A 20,605-nucleotide genomic window follows, 5' to 3' on the forward strand; every position below is an offset into this window, starting at 1 on the left:
AAAAGTAAGAGTCTGTCGAATTTTGCTGCTGGCTTCATGAGTCACAGTTAGTGATTTGTTTGGACCATATGGTGAGAGCAATACTAAACTATTCAATCTTACAGCTCTCTGGGCTAATGTTAGAAGGCTTAAGTTAGCTTACTTATATTCACAGAAAAGACAAAAATGCTTCAATCTTATTTCCACAATGCTGGCTGAAAATAAACTTTCTAGAAGTATAAATAAATTGTGACCCATAATTTGAAGCATATCAGAATATATTAAGAAGTACCTGGGAGGGAGCTAGATAAAGCCCACAATTCTTCTTTTTCTTTGTCAGGCTTTGCTGAATAGTTCTGTGTAATCTTTTTTATACTTAAGAAAACCCGACAGCTACAGTTAACTTGCTAGATTTATAAATGGACACTCACTTTAAATCCAGGAAAACATTACATTAAGTAGAATGTCAAATCTCCTTATTGAAAAGACTAGCATTTTTTTTAAAAGCATTCAGAACTTTTATTATTTGAATCAAAGTCTGAAGTCAAGACAAATTCACATAAGAGCGTAGTCTTGGGGACAAGAGGTCAGGAGATAGGCTTTTCTATCACAATCCTGTAACTAACTGGATGACACGGTGGTACTTTGTCTCAGTTTTTGATGTCTAGGCTATGTAAAGGGACAGGAATGTGGCTACTGTCCAAATAGTAAAAATGTTTTAAGTATTATGTCATATTTTGATAGTATTTTCATAGAAGGGCATTAAATGTAAACATTTATAAGTATGCTCTGCAGTTCAAGTGTCACTTAAATACTGCTATTCCTTACACTCAATGTTTTTATCAGACCAACTGAACTAAAAAATCATGTATATACATAGAACTAGTTAGGTATAAAACATCATACTCAAAGACAAAAATTTGAAAGCATCAGACTGACTCAACCAGAACCAAGCTAAATGGGAGTAAGTGTCATGGTTCACAGAGAAAAATGAGTATGAATTAAAAACTGGCTTAAAAAGAGAGCAGACTAATAATGCTCAGTAGCATGTATCTACTGCACAGAAATAATAATCGGTCACTATGTCACAGAAAGCTCAGAAGGAATTATTTTTGCTAGCATTCCTTTGTGGCAATCAGCCATACTTGTTCAAGCGTTGTGTAGATAGAGGAAAACAAATCATAACATATCTGTCCAATATTAAACAGAGAGAGTTTTTTTGCATACTTTGACATTATTCATTAAATTATATCAATAGTGTTTTTATAATCAGCTTAATAACTTTATCAAATAAATCTAGCTTTTAAAGACAGACACTCACCAGGATTGCAGCAAGTTATTGAAAAAGATCAACATCATATACCTCCACAATATTCAAATGAAAGTATATTGCTTTTGAGAAAATGGGTGTCAATAGTGATTGATAGATTACTTGACAAAAAGTATCCCAACAAATTTTACTCTAAAATTATTAGCAAATAGGTAGTAATTTCTATATTGAGCAAAGTGTACTATTTTGGAAATTATTATCTTTGATATAGCAATTGCTATATTGTGAATGCTCAATAAATAAGAATTCTGCTGAAGTCTTTAGATATGTTACTTAATTTTTATTACTTTACGATGTTTACATTGTGACATTTTTCAGATGTGATCTAGAGTGGTTAAGTATTAAGACCAGAATCTGAGAACCTTGATTATTACAAATTAAGTGCTCTAATACGTTACTTATTATCACTGAAAATCAGCACTATCTGCCCATATCAAAGAAATAGCGGACTATAAGTATATTACTAAAGGTGACATATAAATAGGTCTATTTACTAGAGGTACAATGTAACCAAATCATATAAATTTAATGTTTCTTTAATGGGAACTAATGATAAATCTTTACAATATCCATGCAGTTATTTATCCATATAATAGAAAATATTCTATCGTTATGTACTTAAAAATATATTATTTCAACTGATATATATGAATTGTCTTATGGGCATCTTATGTTCAAAAGTATAAAATCAAGAAAAAAATTAGCAATAGGATTTAATATGAAGCTTCTTAGCAAGGGCATATACTCAGTCAAGTTTAAATAACAGCCTAAGCATAGATAATTTGTTTAATAATAATATTAATATAATATTAATAGTAGTAATAATGCCAATACTACTAATAGTAAAACTTCCAGTTACTGTGGACTGGCTATGTGGCAGGCATTGTGCCATGTGTTTTACCTGTACACAATAGGTTTTGCTATTGTTGTTTACGGAATGTGATGTAGAGAGGAAATCTATGTTTTCTAAAGTTACACAATTTAAATATCAAACGTGACTTTATTCCCAGGTCTCCCTAATACCAAAACCAAATTATTTAACACCGCACCAAATTGATATTGTTCCTTTAAATATTAGTGATGAAATATTTTATATTCAGCCATTTTTACTGAGACAGATTTTGCTATGTAAGGGACATATTATATAAGTGAAATTTAAAGAATTCTATGAGATTCCAAGGCATTTCCATTTTTCTTATGAGCAATACAATGTTTAAATAAAATATAGGCCTTAATAATATTTATTATTGCTCCTGAATGACTACTGGGTACATAACAAAATGAAGGCAGAAATGAAGATGTTCTTTGAAACCAATGAGAACAAAGACACAACATACCAGAATACCTGTGATGCATTTAAAGCAGTGTGTAGAGGAAAATTTATAGCACTAAATGCCCACAAGAGAAAGCAGGAAAGATCTCAAATTGACACCCTACCAACACAATTAAAAGAAAGAACTAGAGAAGCAAGAGCAAACACACTCAAAAGCTAGCAGAAGGCAAGAAATAACTAAGATCAGAGCAGAACTGAAGGAAGTAGAGACACAAAAAACCCTTCAAAAAAATCAATGAACCCAGGAGCTGGTTTTTTGAAAAGATCAACAAAATTGATAGACTGCTAGCAAGACTAATAAAGAAAAAAAGAGAGAAGAATCAAATAGATGCAATAAAAAATGATAAAGGGGATATCACCACCGATCCCATAGAAATACAAACTACCATCATAGAATACCATGAACACCTCTATACAAATAAATAAAGTAGAAAATCTAGAAGAAATTGATAAATTCCTGGACACATACACCCTCCCAAGACTAAACCAGGAAGAAGTTGAATCCCTGAATAGACCAATAACAGGCTCTGAAATAGAGGCAATAATTAATAGCCTACCAACCAAAAAAAGTCCAGGACCAGATGGATTCACAGCCGAATTCTACCAGAAGTACAAGGAGGAGCTGGTAGCATTCCTTCTGAAACTATTCCCATCAATAGAAAACGAGGGAATCCTCCCTAACTGATTTTATGAGGCCAGCATCATCCTGATACCAAAGCCGGGCAGAGGCATAACAAAAAAAGAGAATTTTAGACCAATATCCCTGATAAATATCGATGCAAAAATCCTGAATAAAATACTGGCAAACCGAATCCAGCAGCACATTAAAAAGTTTATCCACCATGATCAAGTGGGCTTCATCCCTGGGATGCTAGGCTGGTTCAAAATAAATCGTTAAACATAATCCAGCATATAAACAGAACCAACGACAAAAACCACAGGATTATCTCAATAGATGCAGAAAAGGCCTTTGACAAAATTCAACAACCCTTCATGCTAAAAACTCAATAAATTAGGTATTGATGGGACGTATCTCAAAATAATAAGAGCTACTTATGACAAACCCACAGCCAATATCATAATGAATGGGCAAAAACTAGAAGCATTCACTTTGAAAACTGGCACAAGACAGGGATGCCATCTCTCACCACTCCTATTCAACATAGCGTTGGAAGTTCTGGCCAGGGCAATCAGGCAGGAGAAAGAAATAAAGGGTATTCAATTAGGAAAAGAGGAAGTCAAATTGTCTCTGCAGATGACATGACTGTATATCTAGAAGACCCCATTGTCTCAGCCCAAAATCTCCTTAAGCTGATAGGCAACTTCAGCAAAGTCTCAGGATACAAAATCAATGTGCAAAAATCACAAGCATTCTTATACACCAATAACAGACAGAGAGCCAAATCATGAGTGAACTCCCATTCACAATTGCTTCAAAGAGAATAAAATACCTAGGAATCCAACTTACAAGGGATGTGAAGGACCTCTTCAAGGAGAACTATACACCACTGCTCAACGAAATAAAAGAGGACACAAACAAATGGAAGAAATTTCCATGCTCACGGATAGGAAGAATCAATATCGTGAAAATGGCCATACTGCCCAAGGTAATTTATAGATTTAATGCCATCCCCATCAAGCTACTAATGACTTTCTTCACCGAATTGGAAAAAAACTACTTTAAAAATTCATATGGAACCAAAAAAGAGCCCTCATTGCCAAGACAATCCTAAGCCAAAAGAACAAAGCTGGAGGCATCACGCTACCTGACTCTAAACTATACTACAAGGCTACAGTAACCAAAATAGCATGATACAGGTACCAAAACAGAGATATAGACCAATGGAACAGAACAGAGCCCTCAGAAATAATAGTACACATATACAACCATCTGATCTTTGACAAATCTGACAAAAACAAGCAATGGGGAAAGGATTCCCTATTTAATACATGGTCCTGGGAAAACTGGCTAGCCATATGTTGAAAGCTGAAACTGGATCCCTTCTTTACACTTTATACAAAAATTAATTCAAGGCAGGTTCAAGACTTAAATGTTAGACCTAAAACCATAAAAACCCTAGAAGAAAACCTAGGCTATAATACCATTCAGGACATAGGCATGGGCAAGGACTTCATGTCTAAAACACCAACAGCAATGGCAACAAAAGCCAAATTAGACAAATGGGATCTAATTAAACTAAAGAGCTTCTGCACAGCAAAAGAAACTACCATCACAGTGAACAGGCAACCTACAGAATGGGAGAAAATTTTTGCAGTCTACTCATCTGACAAAGGGCTAATATCCAGAATCTACAAAGAACTAAAATGAATTTACAAGAAAAAAACAACCCCATCACAAAGTGGGCGAAGGATATGAACAGACACTTCTCAAAAGAAGACATTTATGCAGCCAACAGACACATGAAAAAATGCTCATCATCACTGGCCATCAGAGAAATGCAAATCAAAACCACAATGAGATACCATCTCACACCAGTTAGAATGGCCATCATTAAAATGTCAGGAAACAACAGGTGCTGGAGAGGATGTGGAGAAATAGGAACATTTTTACACTGAACCAGTTTACATTCCCACTGACAACCACTGTGGAAGTCAGTGTGTCGATTCCTCAAGGATCTAGAACTAGAAATACCATGTGACCCAGCCATCCAGTTACTGGGTATACACCCAAAGGATTATAAATCATGATGCTATAAAAACACATGCACACGTATGTTTATTGCGGCACTATTCACAATAGCAAAGACTTGGAACCAACTCAAATGTCCATCAATGATAGACTGGATTAAGAAAATGTGGCACATATACACCATGGAATACTATGCAGCCATAGAAAAGGATGAGTTCATGTCCTTTGTAGGGACATGGATGAAGCTGGAAACCATCATTCTCAGCAAACTATCACAAGGACAAAAAACCAAACACCACATGTTCTCACTCACAGGTGGGAATTGAACAATGAGAACACTTGGACACAGGAAGGGGAGCATCACACACTGGGGCATGTTGTGGGGTGGGGGTAGGGGGGAGGGATAGCATTAGGAGATATACCTAATGTAAATGATGTGTTAATGGGTGCAGCACATCAACATGGCACATGTATACATACGTAACAAACCTGCATGTTGTGCACATGTACCCTAGAACTTAAAGTATAATTTAAAAAATATTTTTTATTAAAAATATTATTGTTTATAGATGATTAGTGATTTTAATTACATCTTCAGCATATTTGACATTAGCTATTATTTGTTATCAAGTTAAATTGTAAGAGTTTATTATTATGGGCTAGGTGTGGTGGCTCACGCCTGTAATCCCAGCACTTTGGGAGGCTGAGGTAGGAGGATCATGATGTCAGGAATTCAAGACCAGCCTGGCCAACATAATGAAACCCTATCTCTAGTAAAAATACAAAAAAATAGCTGGGCATGGTGGCAGGTGCCTGTAGTCCCAGCTACTCGGGGGGCTGAGGCAGGAGAATTGCTTGAACCCGGGAGGCGGAGGTTGCAGTGAGCCAAGACTTTGCCACTGCACTCCAGCCTGGGCAACAGAGCAAGACCCCATCTCAAATAAATAAGTAATAAATAAAAAAGGGTTTATTTTTATGACTTTGTGGTATGACCAATTGCTGGAACATTTTAGAAGATATATGTAAAGAATTTCTATCTATGAAGAAAAATAGTATAAATAAACAGAACTAATCTCCATTTATTTTATGCATATATATTTGTATCATCTAAAGAAAAAGAACCAATAAGATATATACGTGTGTGTGTCTATGTCCATATATACACGAAGGAGATTTATAATGGGAATTGGTACATGTGCTTATGGAGCCTGAGGAGTTCAATGGTATACTGTCTGCACACCCAAGGACCAGCAAAGGCAGTCCTGTGATTCAGTTTAAGTCTAAAACTCTGAGAACTAAGGGAGTCAATTGTGTAACTCTCAGTCTAAGGCCAATGACCTGAGCAACTGGGTGGGAGGAGGAAGCAATTCTGGTGTAAGTCTTTGAGTCTGAATGCTCAAGAACCAGGAGCTTTGATGTCCTCAGCCAGGAGAAGATGGATGTCCCAGATCAAGAAAGAGAATTCACCTTTCCTCCACCTTTATTCTATTTGGGCCTTCAATGAATTGGATGATGCCCACCCACACTGGTGAGGAAATATCTTTCTTACTTGGTCTACTGATTCCACTGCCAATCTCCTCCACAACCACCTCTACAGACACACTCAGAAGTAGTATTTTACCAGTTACTTTGGCATCGCTTTGCCCAGGCTAGTTGACACATAAAATAAACCATCATAGTAATTATCTAGCAAAGCACTTTGCTAAGTAATTCAAGAGTGCAACTTGAATATGAAGTAGACCTAACACTAAAAGCAGCTATAGTCTAGTGAAAGTATGTATGCCATGGAGGACAAAGTTTACTCTTTTAGAGAGTGGGAGGAGTCGATGAACTTACCAACTGTCCAGAGACATCAACATGGAAACGTACAAGGAGTAAAATTGAAGGTCTGAAGTTTAGGAAGAAGAATGAGCCCAGAATCAGAAAATTGGGACAGAGGCATTTAGACAGAAAGATAAATATTTAAGCTATAAAATTGGGTTATATCACCAGAAAGAAGTTTAGAAGAACACTTTTTGAGAGACAGAAAGAGAAAACATGAAGACAATTGTACAAAAAGGCAGTCAGAACAAAAAAGAGAAATCAATAAAGCTAGTGTTTCAGAAGCCACTGGAGAAATATCTGTCAGGTAGAGATATTAGTCAACATTGTGTAATTAAAGAGAAAATTTGAAGATGATAATGGTTGAGAAGTAATTAATGGATTCAGTGAGGAAGTGATTAGAGGTGAGTTTTGAAATAGTGTGTATATATATATGTATATGTATATGTGTATATATACACATATATGCACACCATTGCATATATATTCATCTATTAGTATACATATTCTAATGCACTTTGATTTTTTCTGTACTTTATGTATATAAAGTACAGAATATTTATAAACTACAGAAAATACATATACATATATGTATATATATATACATAGATAAGCAACACTACACATTATTCTTAAACCTTTCTTACCACCAAAGAATTAAAATCAGTTTATATGAGGAATACATTCATATTGAGGGTTCTGGCCTGTTTTCTTTTTTTCTTTGAGACGGAGTCTCGCTCTGTCACCCAGGCTGGACTGCAGTGGCGCAATCTCGGCTCGCTGCAAGCTCCCCCTCCCGGGTTCACGCCATTCTCCTGCCTCAGCCTCTCCGAGTAGCTGGGACTACAGGCACCCGCCACCATGCCCGGCTAATTTTTTTGTATTTTTAGTAGAGACGGGGTTTCACCGTGGTCTCGATCTCCTGACCTCGTGATCTGCCCACCTCGGCCTCCCAAAGTGCTGGGATTACAAGCGTGAGCCACTGCGCCCGGCCTCTGGCCTGTTTTCTGAGAGCACAGAGTAATATATTAAGATACATTATTTTTTATGTTAAAAAAATCTGTACCTTCAGTGAAGGATTGCAATGTGATTTTTACGATTGAATATTTTACTCTGTCACATATTCATCAAATTGGGAGCAGAGAGTATAATTGTCTTTTGAAGAAGCTCAAGGATGTACCAAAATTAAAATTTGTACAAATACATGGACTTGGCAGATATTAGATTTGCTTTTTGGTTTGTTTGCTGTTGTAGTATGTGTGTGCTTTCCTCTGGAAAGATAGAATTGAGCAAAATTTAGAAGCTAAAGGGGGAAGAAAGACTCATTCTTCAAAGTCTAAAAATGTTAGACCCTGAGAGTAAAGTTGATAGAGAATTTCAGCTCTAGCCCATCACTAACCATAAAAGGAAATTCAAATTTAATTTTATCTTAAATAAATAATGGAGATAAAAATAAAATTTAATAAAAGTTTCAGAATGATTTGCTTAAACTGTTAAGTACCTTGGTAGACATAACCACAGAATAAGTCCTGCCTAAAAAATGTGAATCTCAATAGAAATAATAATAACAATAAAAATAATAATAATCAGAGCTAAAATATAACTGTGCTTTCTATGTGACTGGTACAGTTAGAAATGCTTCGCATGTGTTATCTAATTTATTCTACATGATTCTCCCGAACAGCTCCATGAGGTAGGTAGTATTATTATGTTGATTTTACAGACAGGGATACAAACACATATTTCCCCATGGTCCCACAACCAATACTTGACAAACATAGGCTGTGAATCTAGGCAGTCTGAAAACCTTATTCTTAGTGTCTGAGCTAAGGCAACTGTCAAAACTAGACTGATTTAGAGCCTGGAAACATAAGGTATGGAGCCTCCCCTTCTTTCCTAAGGTCAACTGATGCTCTTTCAGATTGTACTATCCTTGTAGGCTGTCAACTCCCCAGCTCCCTGGATGCATCGCTGCTATAAATCTATACCTTAATCACTATAACAGGACTGTTTCTTTTTCAAGTATCAAAATCAAATTCTGCTACCTAAAAATCTCTGTAAATGAATCCAATCCAACGTCTTAGGGTGCACCTAGAGAGATTGTTGAAAACAGCAAATAGGGCCCATTATACAATTCTGCAACACAAGGTTCATTTCCCATCAGCAATCAAAAGATCAGGTGTATCACCAAATAATTTCTGTTAGATAATATTCCCCTGAATATGAAGATTTCTACTTGTCAAAAAGAAATCTGCTCTTCAAAGGAAGAGAACTAAGAACTTTTAAAAATAATTCAGCTGCACTCTGAATGATCTAAGACATATGCTAGCTGTGGACAACCTGGTCACCTGCTGTAGTTTCAAAACAGCTGTAAATGAGACAAAACCATAGAAGAATTTTCAAGTACCTCAGCAGGTACCATTTGTTTCTTTCACACTTGTATCATTTTACTTCTTTTTCTAATCCTAAAGAAAAACACATATAAAAAAACACAATGAATACACAGTGATCACATCATATGTCTGTGTGGCACCTTTTCGGATTGTTCTAATGTACTTTAATTGTTTTTGTACTTTATGCGCTGTTTATTTCATTGTTTTGCTCATGGTAATTTTTATTGCTGTTGTTCTATATCTCTGTAAGACATCTATGGACTGTAATTGAAGAATTACTTCTGTTGTTTTGGGCTCTTTTTTTTTCATTAATCACGTTCCAACAATTATTAACCTCTGCATTTACTATCATTATTTGTTTTGTTGTCCTGTAGCTCTGTTTTTCACCTACTAATGTGCCAGTGAAGATATTTTGTTTCTGTATCAACAACTTATTTTGTTTCTGTATCAACAACAACTAGAAAAATGCATTGCCATTTTAAGGAAAATATCTACTAAAAGTTAGTGAACATTTTCTGGCAACAAAAAAAATATGAGATTACTCAGCGTTTAACGTATATAGAATTTACCTTCTCAGGCCATTAATAGGCATTTATCTGCCACCAAACTAATAACATTCATAAATGCTAAGTTTTAAAGAAATATTACTCACCATAAAAATGTATATTACTTTGTTCATTTAGAGCATCAGTCTCCAGCATTTTTGAGCGTGTAGAGCCCTTTCAAAGTAAAGTTAATAAGTTATGGGCCTCAATTCACTCATTTTCTTAAAAATGTGTATGAATTTTATTTGTAAGCATTATACTCGCTGAGGAATGTTTCTCAAAAGATTTAGACTTCTTCAATATAGAATCTATAGCAATAGAGAATTATATCATTTTCACACTTCAAGTCTTAGTAAGATTTACACTCATGCGTTTCTCTAATCAGTTTAATTACACTTCTGTGTCTACAAAGATGACAGAGAAATGGCATGAATATTCTCTAGGTCTACAAAGATAAGAGAGAGATGGCTTGAATATTCTCTAATGCTAGTCAACTGAGTGATATTATCTGCGTCTTAGTTAACTGAAATCTATAAGTCTCTCTCATACTCTTTCCTGTTGTTTCTTTACATTTTTGCAAACTTTGAAACTTCTCATTTTACCATTTAAATGATATCCGTTCATTTTGTTTTCTTTTTCCTTCTCCCCTCCTACAGAGCTAGTTCCATATTTCATTTTCTACTCAGTCCTTGACAGCCTGAGCAGTTAGAGAAACTTATTCCTAATATACAAGAGTTAACTGTGTTATGTTCAAAACACCATACAGGACTGTTCACCTTTCATCCCGATGTTAGTCCCCACAGAGTAAATAAAGAAAAATAGTCAAAGGTGATCTGTCATATTTGATCTTACGTGTTGTTCACGTTAAACTTCTAAGTCATCCTATTATTTACTAGACTACAAGTACAGTCCGTTCTCGTGAATAACAATATCGCAATTAGACAAAATAAGATTTAGCACTTATGTACTAACCACAGTATATGTATTTAAGTCAAATAGAGTAGTTAATGTTACTAAATCTAATTATTATAAATTACATGTCTACTTTAAACTTATTACAAGATTTATTTATAACATGTGTAATCTAATGTTTTATGTAGATTCAGCGGTGGTTGGTAGATGATGTTTGAACAATGTGAAATTGTATTTTAGGTTCTAATGAAAATATAATCTGTATTATCACATATGAGTAGAATAAAAATAATTGGAAGGGCCAAATGGATATGAGAACGGAAGTCAAAATAAGAAGTACTTTAAGCAAACAATACCTGCATGCAAGTATAATTAATTATTCATAAAATGATCTTTGATTATTTTACTGAATTGAAACTTGGTTATCTTCTAACCTAGATTTCCTTGAACATATGAAAAACTGAGACCCAAAGAAGTACTGTTACTGCCTAATGTCACAGAGGAAATCATGGACAGACCTTGACCAGAAACCTGGCTTCTCAACTTTTATCCCATGAAAATTCCTTGAAACTAAACTATTTTGGTCAAATAATTTGCTTTTTATTACTTATTGTTTCCAATAGGGAGACCCACCTGCAGCTGTGCACTGGGTTTCACTGGGCCAAACTGTGGTAAGACAGTCTGTGAGGATTTTTGTCAAAATGGAGGAACCTGCATTGTGACTGCTGGAAACCAGCCTTACTGCCACTGCCAGCTGGAATACACCGGAGACAGATGTCAGTACTGTAAGTAAAAGCAGCACCCAGAAGCCAGCTTTGATGTTTATGTTAATCTTCTGATTTCCTGTATCCACTCTTTCCATTATTTTAATTTTAACTATCCCCTATGTTTCAGGTTCAGTCTCTGTCACTCCAACAATTATTTACCCATTCTTCACCTTTCTCTTATTGTTGTAAAGATTTTATCTTTCTTCCTCCCTCAGCTTTGATTCCATGGTCCATTATTATAACAATTCCCTGTGTACACCCTCAGCTGCCTTCCTCTCTCTTCCCCTTTTGCACTTCTTAGCAAACCATAACCACAGTTAAATCCAATTCTCCATCTCTCCTGAACTGACATCCCATAGATGAATGCAACTGAAAAAAACATCTAATCATATTGGTTGGTCTCATTTCAATTCTATCACTAATTTCAAATAGACACTTACTAAGGCTTTCTATGTAGTTCCCTAATCCATTGACTGTCCCACTCCCCTAGATGTCTATGTCACACCTTCTCCTTCTCATGAAACCTCCAATGCTTTCTCCCTAACTTTACCCTCAGCTGAGAAACTTGCTTTATATTTTATTGATATGAATAGAAACCATCTAAAGAGAGCTGCCGCAAACTCACATTAGCACATCCCCCCAGCTTCTTTCTCCTATGCCCATGTACTTGTCTTTCTTCTTGTTACTAGGACCCCCAGGCTACATCTAACCCTATGTTCTCCATCTCAAGTCCTGACCCCTCTTGGCTACTCATGAACACATCTCCCACAATTGTCCCCTCTTTCTCCTGCTTTATGACTATTTTCCTGTCTGCCAAGTTCTTTCTGGAAAAAACCTTCACATGTGCCCACATCTCTTTTTTGTAATAACCTTATTTTTCTACTCTCTCCTTCTCTAACAGAAGCATTACTTTAAAATATAGTTGTTCTCCACAATTCTTCTATTTATATTTTTTCTTTGATCGCACCTCTGTCAGGTTTTTATCTTTGCTGTTCTGCTGAAATATCTTTTACAAAAGTCAAGTTAATTGATTTTATTTAATGTCCACCATGTTGCCATATGTAATGATCAAATCTCAATTCTTATTTTACATCTACTTTCAGCAGTTCATCATTTCATCCTTCTTAAAACATCGTCTACAAAGATTTTCATTCCTCTAGCCTTCGTTGGGGGATCTATATTATTGAAATCTTTCAGATGTTTCACACATGCAACCAAAATTGAGACCTACTGCCTCTGCAATTTCACCCAATTGTATGTTTTTTTTTTAAACATCATCCAAATACTAATGACTGTAAATTTACATATCCTGCTTAACCTATTTCCTGAATTCCAGGTTTTTATACCTAAGTGTCTGTTTGACAGCTTGTTATCACTCTAATTTAAACTGATGTGTTTTTACCCCAAGATTTTTGAACAAGTTGAATATCCCTTATCTGAAATACTTGAGACCAGAAGTATTTTGGATTTCAGATTTTTTTCGAATTTTAGAATATGTCTATCTGTATAATGAGGTATCTTGGGGATGGAACAAAAGTCTAAATACAAAATTCCTGTTTCATATACACTTTATACACATAGCCTGAAGGTAATTTTATATGTATTTTTTACTAATCTTCTGCCCTCATTACGGGAGGTCAGGTGTGAAATTTCCCACTTGTGGCATCATGTTGGCACTCGAAACTGTTGGATATTAGAATATTTTACATTTCAGACTTTCCAATTAGAGATGCTCAATCTGTACCATAGTCTTTTCTATCTCTTTAAAAGAAAATATACTCACTGTCCAGACCAAAATAATTGAATTTTTTTGACCCCCTCCCCCTTTTTTTACCTCCTGTTTTCACTCTCAGTTTTACCTTTAAATATACTCAGCATCTGAATACTTTTCACCACTCCATTCTACCAGCATCTCTTGCCTGGATTATTACTAATGGATCTCCATGCTCCCTTTCTTTGCCCCATAGTATCTATTCTCAAAAGGTCAGTCATAGTTCATTTTATTCACAATAGAATTGCTTTCTATCACAGTCACATTTATTGAGATTTTTCTACACCCAAGGACACTTGCAATTAATTACTTTTTTGCATTAGTTTTATTAATTCATTTAATCCTATCAATAAACTAGATATTGTTTTTTACTCTCATTACAGAAGAGGACACCAGGAAAAAATAAATAGGCTTCCGAATATTACCTATTTAGCATTTGCGAGGGCCAAGATTCAAACCAGGCAATTTAGCTTCAGGGCTCAGGTCACACCCCGAAAAGTTACATTAAATATCATTGAATTTTCACACAGAGTGGCCTAGGTCTTCGGTCATTTTAGGAACTACATGAAACAGCACAGACTCAAGCTATAATCATCGGCTTATTTGAGAATCAAGCGTAACACTTAGTATCTTGCCTCTGATGGTACGGAGGGGCCTCTTCTGCAGAAGCAAGAAAACATTTACTTTTAAGTAGTTTATTTTCCAAATGTTTATACTTATCATATTAAGCTAGCCTTTCCTTGACATATGTAGATACCCCTACCCTAGGCCAATGTTCCTTTTCACATTGCCTAACTTATTTCTTAAATGATGTGCATCACAGGCCAGAAGTTTATATGAAAATACAATCTGGTTACATCCATGCATCCCTATATTATTTTATAACACTAATTAGCCGGGCGCGGTGGCACATGCCTGTAATCCCAGCACTTTGAGAGGCTGAGGCGGGCGGATCACGAGGTCAGGAAATCGAGACCATCCTGGCTAACACGGTGAAACCCCATCTCTACTAAAAATACAAAAAACTAGCCTGGCACAGTGGCGGGCGCCTGTAGTCCCAGCTACCAGGCAGGCTGAGGCAGGATGATGGCGTGTACCCAGGAGTCAGAACTTGCAGTGAGCTGAGATTGCGCCACTGCACTCCAGCCAGGGCAACAGAGCAAGACTCGTCTCAATAAATAAATGAATAAATAAATAAATAACACTAATTATCCATTCTCATGTATTGCTCACATCTTCACCATTCTCATTCCCCTCCTCACAACACAGCAGACTATCTCAACACAACTTCCACCCACTAACTCGTGTGTTTATTTTCTGTTCCACCATTGTCATGACCCCAAATGATTCCATGCAAATGAGGGACAACACTACTATCCCACTTAATGAAGACCCCTATTACTATCCATCCTAGGTCTGCAGCCTCTCCTTTATTCTAGTAAAACCACACCAATTGCCCTTCCCTATATAGAGCCAGCTTCCCTGACACGGTGACTCTGCTCAGCTTAAACACCATTTTCTTTTTGAAATTGTTCAAATTCTCAGTTTGAATCAAACTCTCCCTCCTCTTCCAACTCTGATCACTTTCACCTGTTGATTATGTACATTCCCCTTACTTGTCTGGGATCTTTTTGAGACTACAACCAACAATGGCACTTGCCAAAGGAACAAAGGAACAAAGAATCACACAAATAAATACATAAATAAAAATAAATGATTTGAATAAATGTTAACAAAAGAACAATTTAAAATCAATTTACCTTAAATGTAAAATTACATTTAATCAGTGTTCAACGATCTTGTAACTGTATGTGGTTCAACTAGAGCTAGTATTTTCTCCTCTGTCTTTTGGTTCCCAATTGGTAGAGCAACATAGAACATGTCATTTTCAGGCCGGGCACGGTGGCTCACGCTTGTAATCCCAGCACTTTGGGAGGCCGAGACGGGCGGATCACGAGGTCAGGAGATCGAGACCACGGTGAAACCCCGTCTCTACTAAAAAATACAAAAAAAAATTAGCCGGGCGTGGTGGCGGGCACCTGTAGTCCCAGCTACTCGGAGAGGCTGAGGCAGGAGAATGGTGTGAACCCGGGAGGCGGAGCTTGCAGTGAGCCGAGACTGCGCCACTGCACTCCAGCCTGGGCGACAAAGCAAGACTCTGTCTCAAAAAACAAAACAAAACAAAAAAAAAACAAAAAAAAAAAGAACATGTCATTTTCACCTCTTGTTTTTATTTATTTTTTCATTAGTTGAAACAATAGTATTCTTAATTTTTTTTAAACTAAGTTTAAAAATACTATGTGGCCATAGTTTGTATAGCAGTTTGGATCCTTCCAAAGACTAAATTCCGTTAGCTTATGTTTTAATTGACAACTTAATAGAATCACAGTCTGAGGTAGCCTGATGCTTTATAAAGAGCTGCATTATAATTTTATTATCACTATTAGTAGAGCACTTCCCACCTTTTACTGCAAAGCACTTATTAAAATTTACCAATTAATCCTTAGACAGAGGTTAAATAACTTGCTCAAGGTCCCGAAGTAGTAATATTATAGTCAGAATTGGACCCCAGGAGTTGTTGATCAAGATGTCAACAAACATTCTTGCAGTATGGTGATGCTGTTTTTTTGGCAGCATAATAAGTCTGTGGACAGTGGCATTAAAATGACAAATTCAACAGCTGACAAAAGAGTAATAAATTTAGGATCTATTAGATGTAAGCCGACAAGGTTCAGTGGACCTGGTGTTCTGTCAAAATTGTATCTTGCATATACAAAATCTTCTCTCTATAAAAGAAGGAATGACAGAATGGTTCATTACAGTGCCTAATTAAAGGTCCATTAGTGGGAGGTAAAACATCAGTTCTTAGTTGTGCTGAGTAAAAACATTTCATAACTCTAATAGCAATATAAAGTCCTGAGGTCTGAAATGCAAATTAATTTTAACAGCAGCCCCGGGGAGGAGAGGCAAAGATAAATAATGGTAAAAGTAAAATCAACTATTCTTTAAGTAAGTTGTTAAAGAACAAATATAGCTGCACTTCTCGCTATTCTAGAACAAGGATTACTAGTATAAATAAAAATAAATAAGTGAGCATGATATTTTGGATTTAAATCTAGGTGTTAAGTATGAAATTAACCAATATCTTAAGTTATTTGTGATTAAATGATAACATTAGGCCAACTGGGCCAATTAAGACCAATTGGATCTGTGTCTAAGAACTAGGTAGTCAAATTAAGTGAAAACCTGCTTGTTCTCTCATTAATACTTTCAAAGTCCTCTAGTAACCTGCTTGGGGAACCATTATAATTTCAATTAGAACTAGACTTATCAGAAGTATACCTGTATGGCTTAGTCTCCCTGGTTCCAGTAAGTACAGACATTCAGTAATGTCCCTACTTACAGAGTTAGAAGTACCCAACAGTAATCCAAAGATAACATATTTTGTAATCGGTATTGGAACCACAGACTATCAAGTAACTTATAAAACAATTATGCACTATAGATATAAGCCTATCATATTTGATGACACGATGGGATTATTTTTATCATTTGTCTTCTAGGGTAGCTTTATCCCATGAGTCAGTTCATCAGCGAATATGTTTTGATGTTTACAATGAACCTGTCACTATGTTCGGCATTAAGAAAGGAAACAGTGAGGTCAGAAACATTTTCTATTCTCAGTAAACTCACAGTGTAATGTCTGAATCTAAAAAGGAAACAAGTTATTACAGGTCAATTTAATGAAACACAGAGGCTACTGGAACCCTCAGAAAGACCATAGAGTTTAGCCTTTAAGAAAATTTCTTGAAGGAAGTGGTGTCTAAGCTGAGATCACAAGAAATCAAGAAGCTAAGGAGATGAGAAAGGGAAGCAGCAAGGGGGGAACAGCATACACAAAGGAATGGCATCTGCAAAGGGGAAGCAGCAAGGGGGAACAGCATATGCAAAGGGAAAGCCTTTGGAAATTTATTTTTCCTGTTTCTATTAGATTTTTCTACAGGAGGGCTGGCAAAAGAAATCACACTCAGTAAACGTGTAATGTTTTAATCCCAGAGATGTTGCTATGACACATTATTTTATCTAATATGTGAATATGTATCCTTTCAACAAATGCTCACAGAACCCTTTGAGATTAATATTATTAGTCTAAATTTGCAAGTGCCAACAAAATGAGATTAAGCAGTTTTCCCTAATTTGCAATTTAGAGAGCACAGGAACCACAGTTTTTAGCTTTGTGGATCTGACTGAAAACAAGGCTTCTCCGACATTTAGGCAGCCAACAGACACATGAAAAAATGCTCTTCATCACTGGCCATCAGAGAAATGCAAATCAAAAACCACTGTGAGATACCGTCTCACAACACTTAGAATAGTGATCATTAAAAAGTCAGGAAACAACAGGTGCTGGAGAGGATGTGGAGAAATAGGAACACTTTTACACTGTTGGTGGGACTGTAAACTAGTTCAACCATTGTGGAAGTCAGTGTGGTGATTCCTCAGGGATCTAGAACTAGAAATACCATTTGACCCAGCCATCCCATTACTGGGTATATACCCAAAGGACTATAAATCATGCTGCTATAAAGACACATGCACACGTATGTTTATTGTGGCACTATTCACAATAGCAAAGACTTGGAACCAACCCAAATGTCCAACAACGATAGACTGGATTAAGAAAATGTGGCACATATACACCATGGAATACTATGCAGCCATAAAAAATGATGAGTTCATGTCCTTTGTAGGGACATGGATGAAGCTGGAAACCATCATTCTCAGCAAACTATTGCAAGGACAAAAAAAACAAACACCACATGTTCTCATTCATAGGTGAGAACTGAACAATGAGAACTCATGGACACAGGAAGGGGAACATCACACTCCGGGGCCTGTTGTGGGGTGGGGGAATGGGGGAGGGATGGCATTAGGAGATATACCTAGTGTTAAATGACGAGTTAATGGGTGCAGCACACCAACGTAGCACATGTATACATTTGTAACTAACCTGCACGTTGTGCACATGTACCCTAAAACTTAAAGTATAATAAAAAAAAAAAAAAGAATCTAGAGTTCTACAGTGGTGTGAATGTTATCCTTGCAGGGATGGTTACCAAGAAATATCAGAAATAACCTCAATGAAAAAAAAAAAAAAGTCAGGAAACAACAGTTACTGGAGAGGATGTGGAGAAACAGGAACACTTTTACACTGTTGGTGGGACTGCAAACTAGTTCGACCATTGTGGAAGACAGTGTGGCAATTCCTCAAGGATCTAGAACTAGAAATACCATTTGACCCAGCCATCCCATTACTGGGCATATACCCAAAGGAATATATGTCATGCTGCTATCAAGACACATGCACACGTATGTTTATTGCAGCACTATTCACAATAGCAAAGACTTGGAACCAACCCAAATGTCCAACAACGATAGACTGGATTAAGAAAATGTGGCACATATACACCATGGAATACTATGCAGCCATAAAAAAGGATGAGTTCATGTTCTAGGGACATGGATGAAGCTGGAAACCATCATTCTCAGCAAACTATCGCAAGGACAAAAAAAAACCAAACACCACATGTTCTCACTCATAGGTGAGAATTGAACAATGAGGACACTTGGACACAGGAAGGGGAACATCATACACTGGGGCCTGTTGTGGGGTGGTGGGAGGAGGGACGGATAGCATTTGGAGATATACCCGATGTAAATGATGTAAATGACGAGTTAATGGGTGCAGTACACCAACATGGCACATGTATACATATGTAACAAACCTGCATGTTGTACACATGTGCCCTTGAACTTTTTATATATATAAAGAAAACTAGGCTTCTCCTGGTATTGTATATTTTTCTGCCATTCAATGTACTGCCCACCATGCTGTGACTTTTAAAGACTCACTAGAACACTCAAAGCTCAAATGGCATATTGGCTCAACCTGGTCTTTCAAACTTCTACACCATAGAAAAGAAGCACTAATGGGAACTTTAATCTTGAGCTGTTAAGCTTACAGCAGGCCCAGCTAAAAGAGACCAAGGCATTTTTAAAATGATCAGGAAAAGAACAGAATGTTTTCAGTTGTTCCTGTTAATATGAAGGTCAATTATTCGAACCGAGCCTAAAATTTTGAGAAAGAATTGTCATTTGGAAAGTGAAAGTATCCGTAAGAACCAACTCCTTCCTTAGTATTTGAATATTTAAGATTCTTTACGACATTCACACTTAGACTAGCACAGCATTTTGGAGCCCTGTCTACCGTCTCCAACTCTTTTCCTCTTAATGAGAAAGTAAGTTTTGTCTTCATTCAAGTTCTTATCATCCCTTGTCTGGATTAATGCAGCACATTACTTTATGTACCTTTTCTTCTAACCTTGAAAACCTGTTTATTGCCTCCAAAGTGCATCTGCTATAATTGTTAATACCTCTTTTTCGTGACACATTAAGCCCTCAATGTCTGCTAAACCTCCTTAATCCTCCTACTTTGTCTTCTTAACTCTCCTTTTCCCTAGAATCTCAGCACTTCTCTTTGCCATTTTTCACTTTATATTCGTATCGTTCATGAATCTCTACCCCACTAGAATATTAAACAGGCTACAATGTTTTGCACACCTCATCAATCTTGCAAGTGAACTCAGTGCCTGGAATTGAGGAGTCTGGATGCAAGTGCACAGAGTAGAAAGATCCTCTTACAGACTGCTGGGCCTGGTTATTTTTCTGTGCTCTGGCAAGATCCCTCTCCAAAGGCGGGATCAGAGTTCTGGGCCATATTTTCTCAAAAATTCATGAAGATCCTTGATGGTCCACGAGAAACTGGGTGCTTACATTCCAGTTTCAAAGATTAAAAGAAAAAGTGTAAAAATAATATTAGATTTTAATCAATGTGAAGGGAATAGATAGATACATATGATTTTCTGGTGTGATAATGATAGAGAATGTTGAGGTAAGGGTAAAATAATTAATTATTTTAGTTATTCTTTTACCTTAGATTATTTTGAAAAAATTGTCAGGGTTGTAAAAATTTGTTGAAGGCCATTTTGACCCAATAGTAAAACTAGACTTTTCAAACAGATTTCTGTTTTAATGTTATGCCTT

The 20,605-nt window shown here is 36.4% G+C and overlaps 1 protein-coding gene across 2 annotated transcripts in view; it reads left to right on the forward strand.

The window, feature by feature from the left end:
* The window catches only part of LRP1B (LDL receptor related protein 1B), a 1,938,417-nt gene that overhangs the window by 1,848,234 nt on the left and 69,578 nt on the right, over positions 1–20,605 (forward strand). For both annotated transcript variants that reach the window (XM_058434432.1, XM_032145942.2), the window contains exon 84: positions 11,587–11,748. In XM_058434432.1, the coding sequence (XP_058290415.1) occupies positions 11,587–11,748 (162 nt within the window). The remainder of the gene's footprint in view (positions 1–11,586; positions 11,749–20,605) is intronic.

This window comes from Hylobates moloch, unplaced genomic scaffold (genome assembly GCF_009828535.3).
Source record: "Hylobates moloch isolate HMO894 unplaced genomic scaffold, HMol_V3 SCAFFOLD_24, whole genome shotgun sequence".
In the NCBI taxonomy this organism is placed as follows: Eukaryota; Metazoa; Chordata; class Mammalia; order Primates; family Hylobatidae; genus Hylobates; species Hylobates moloch.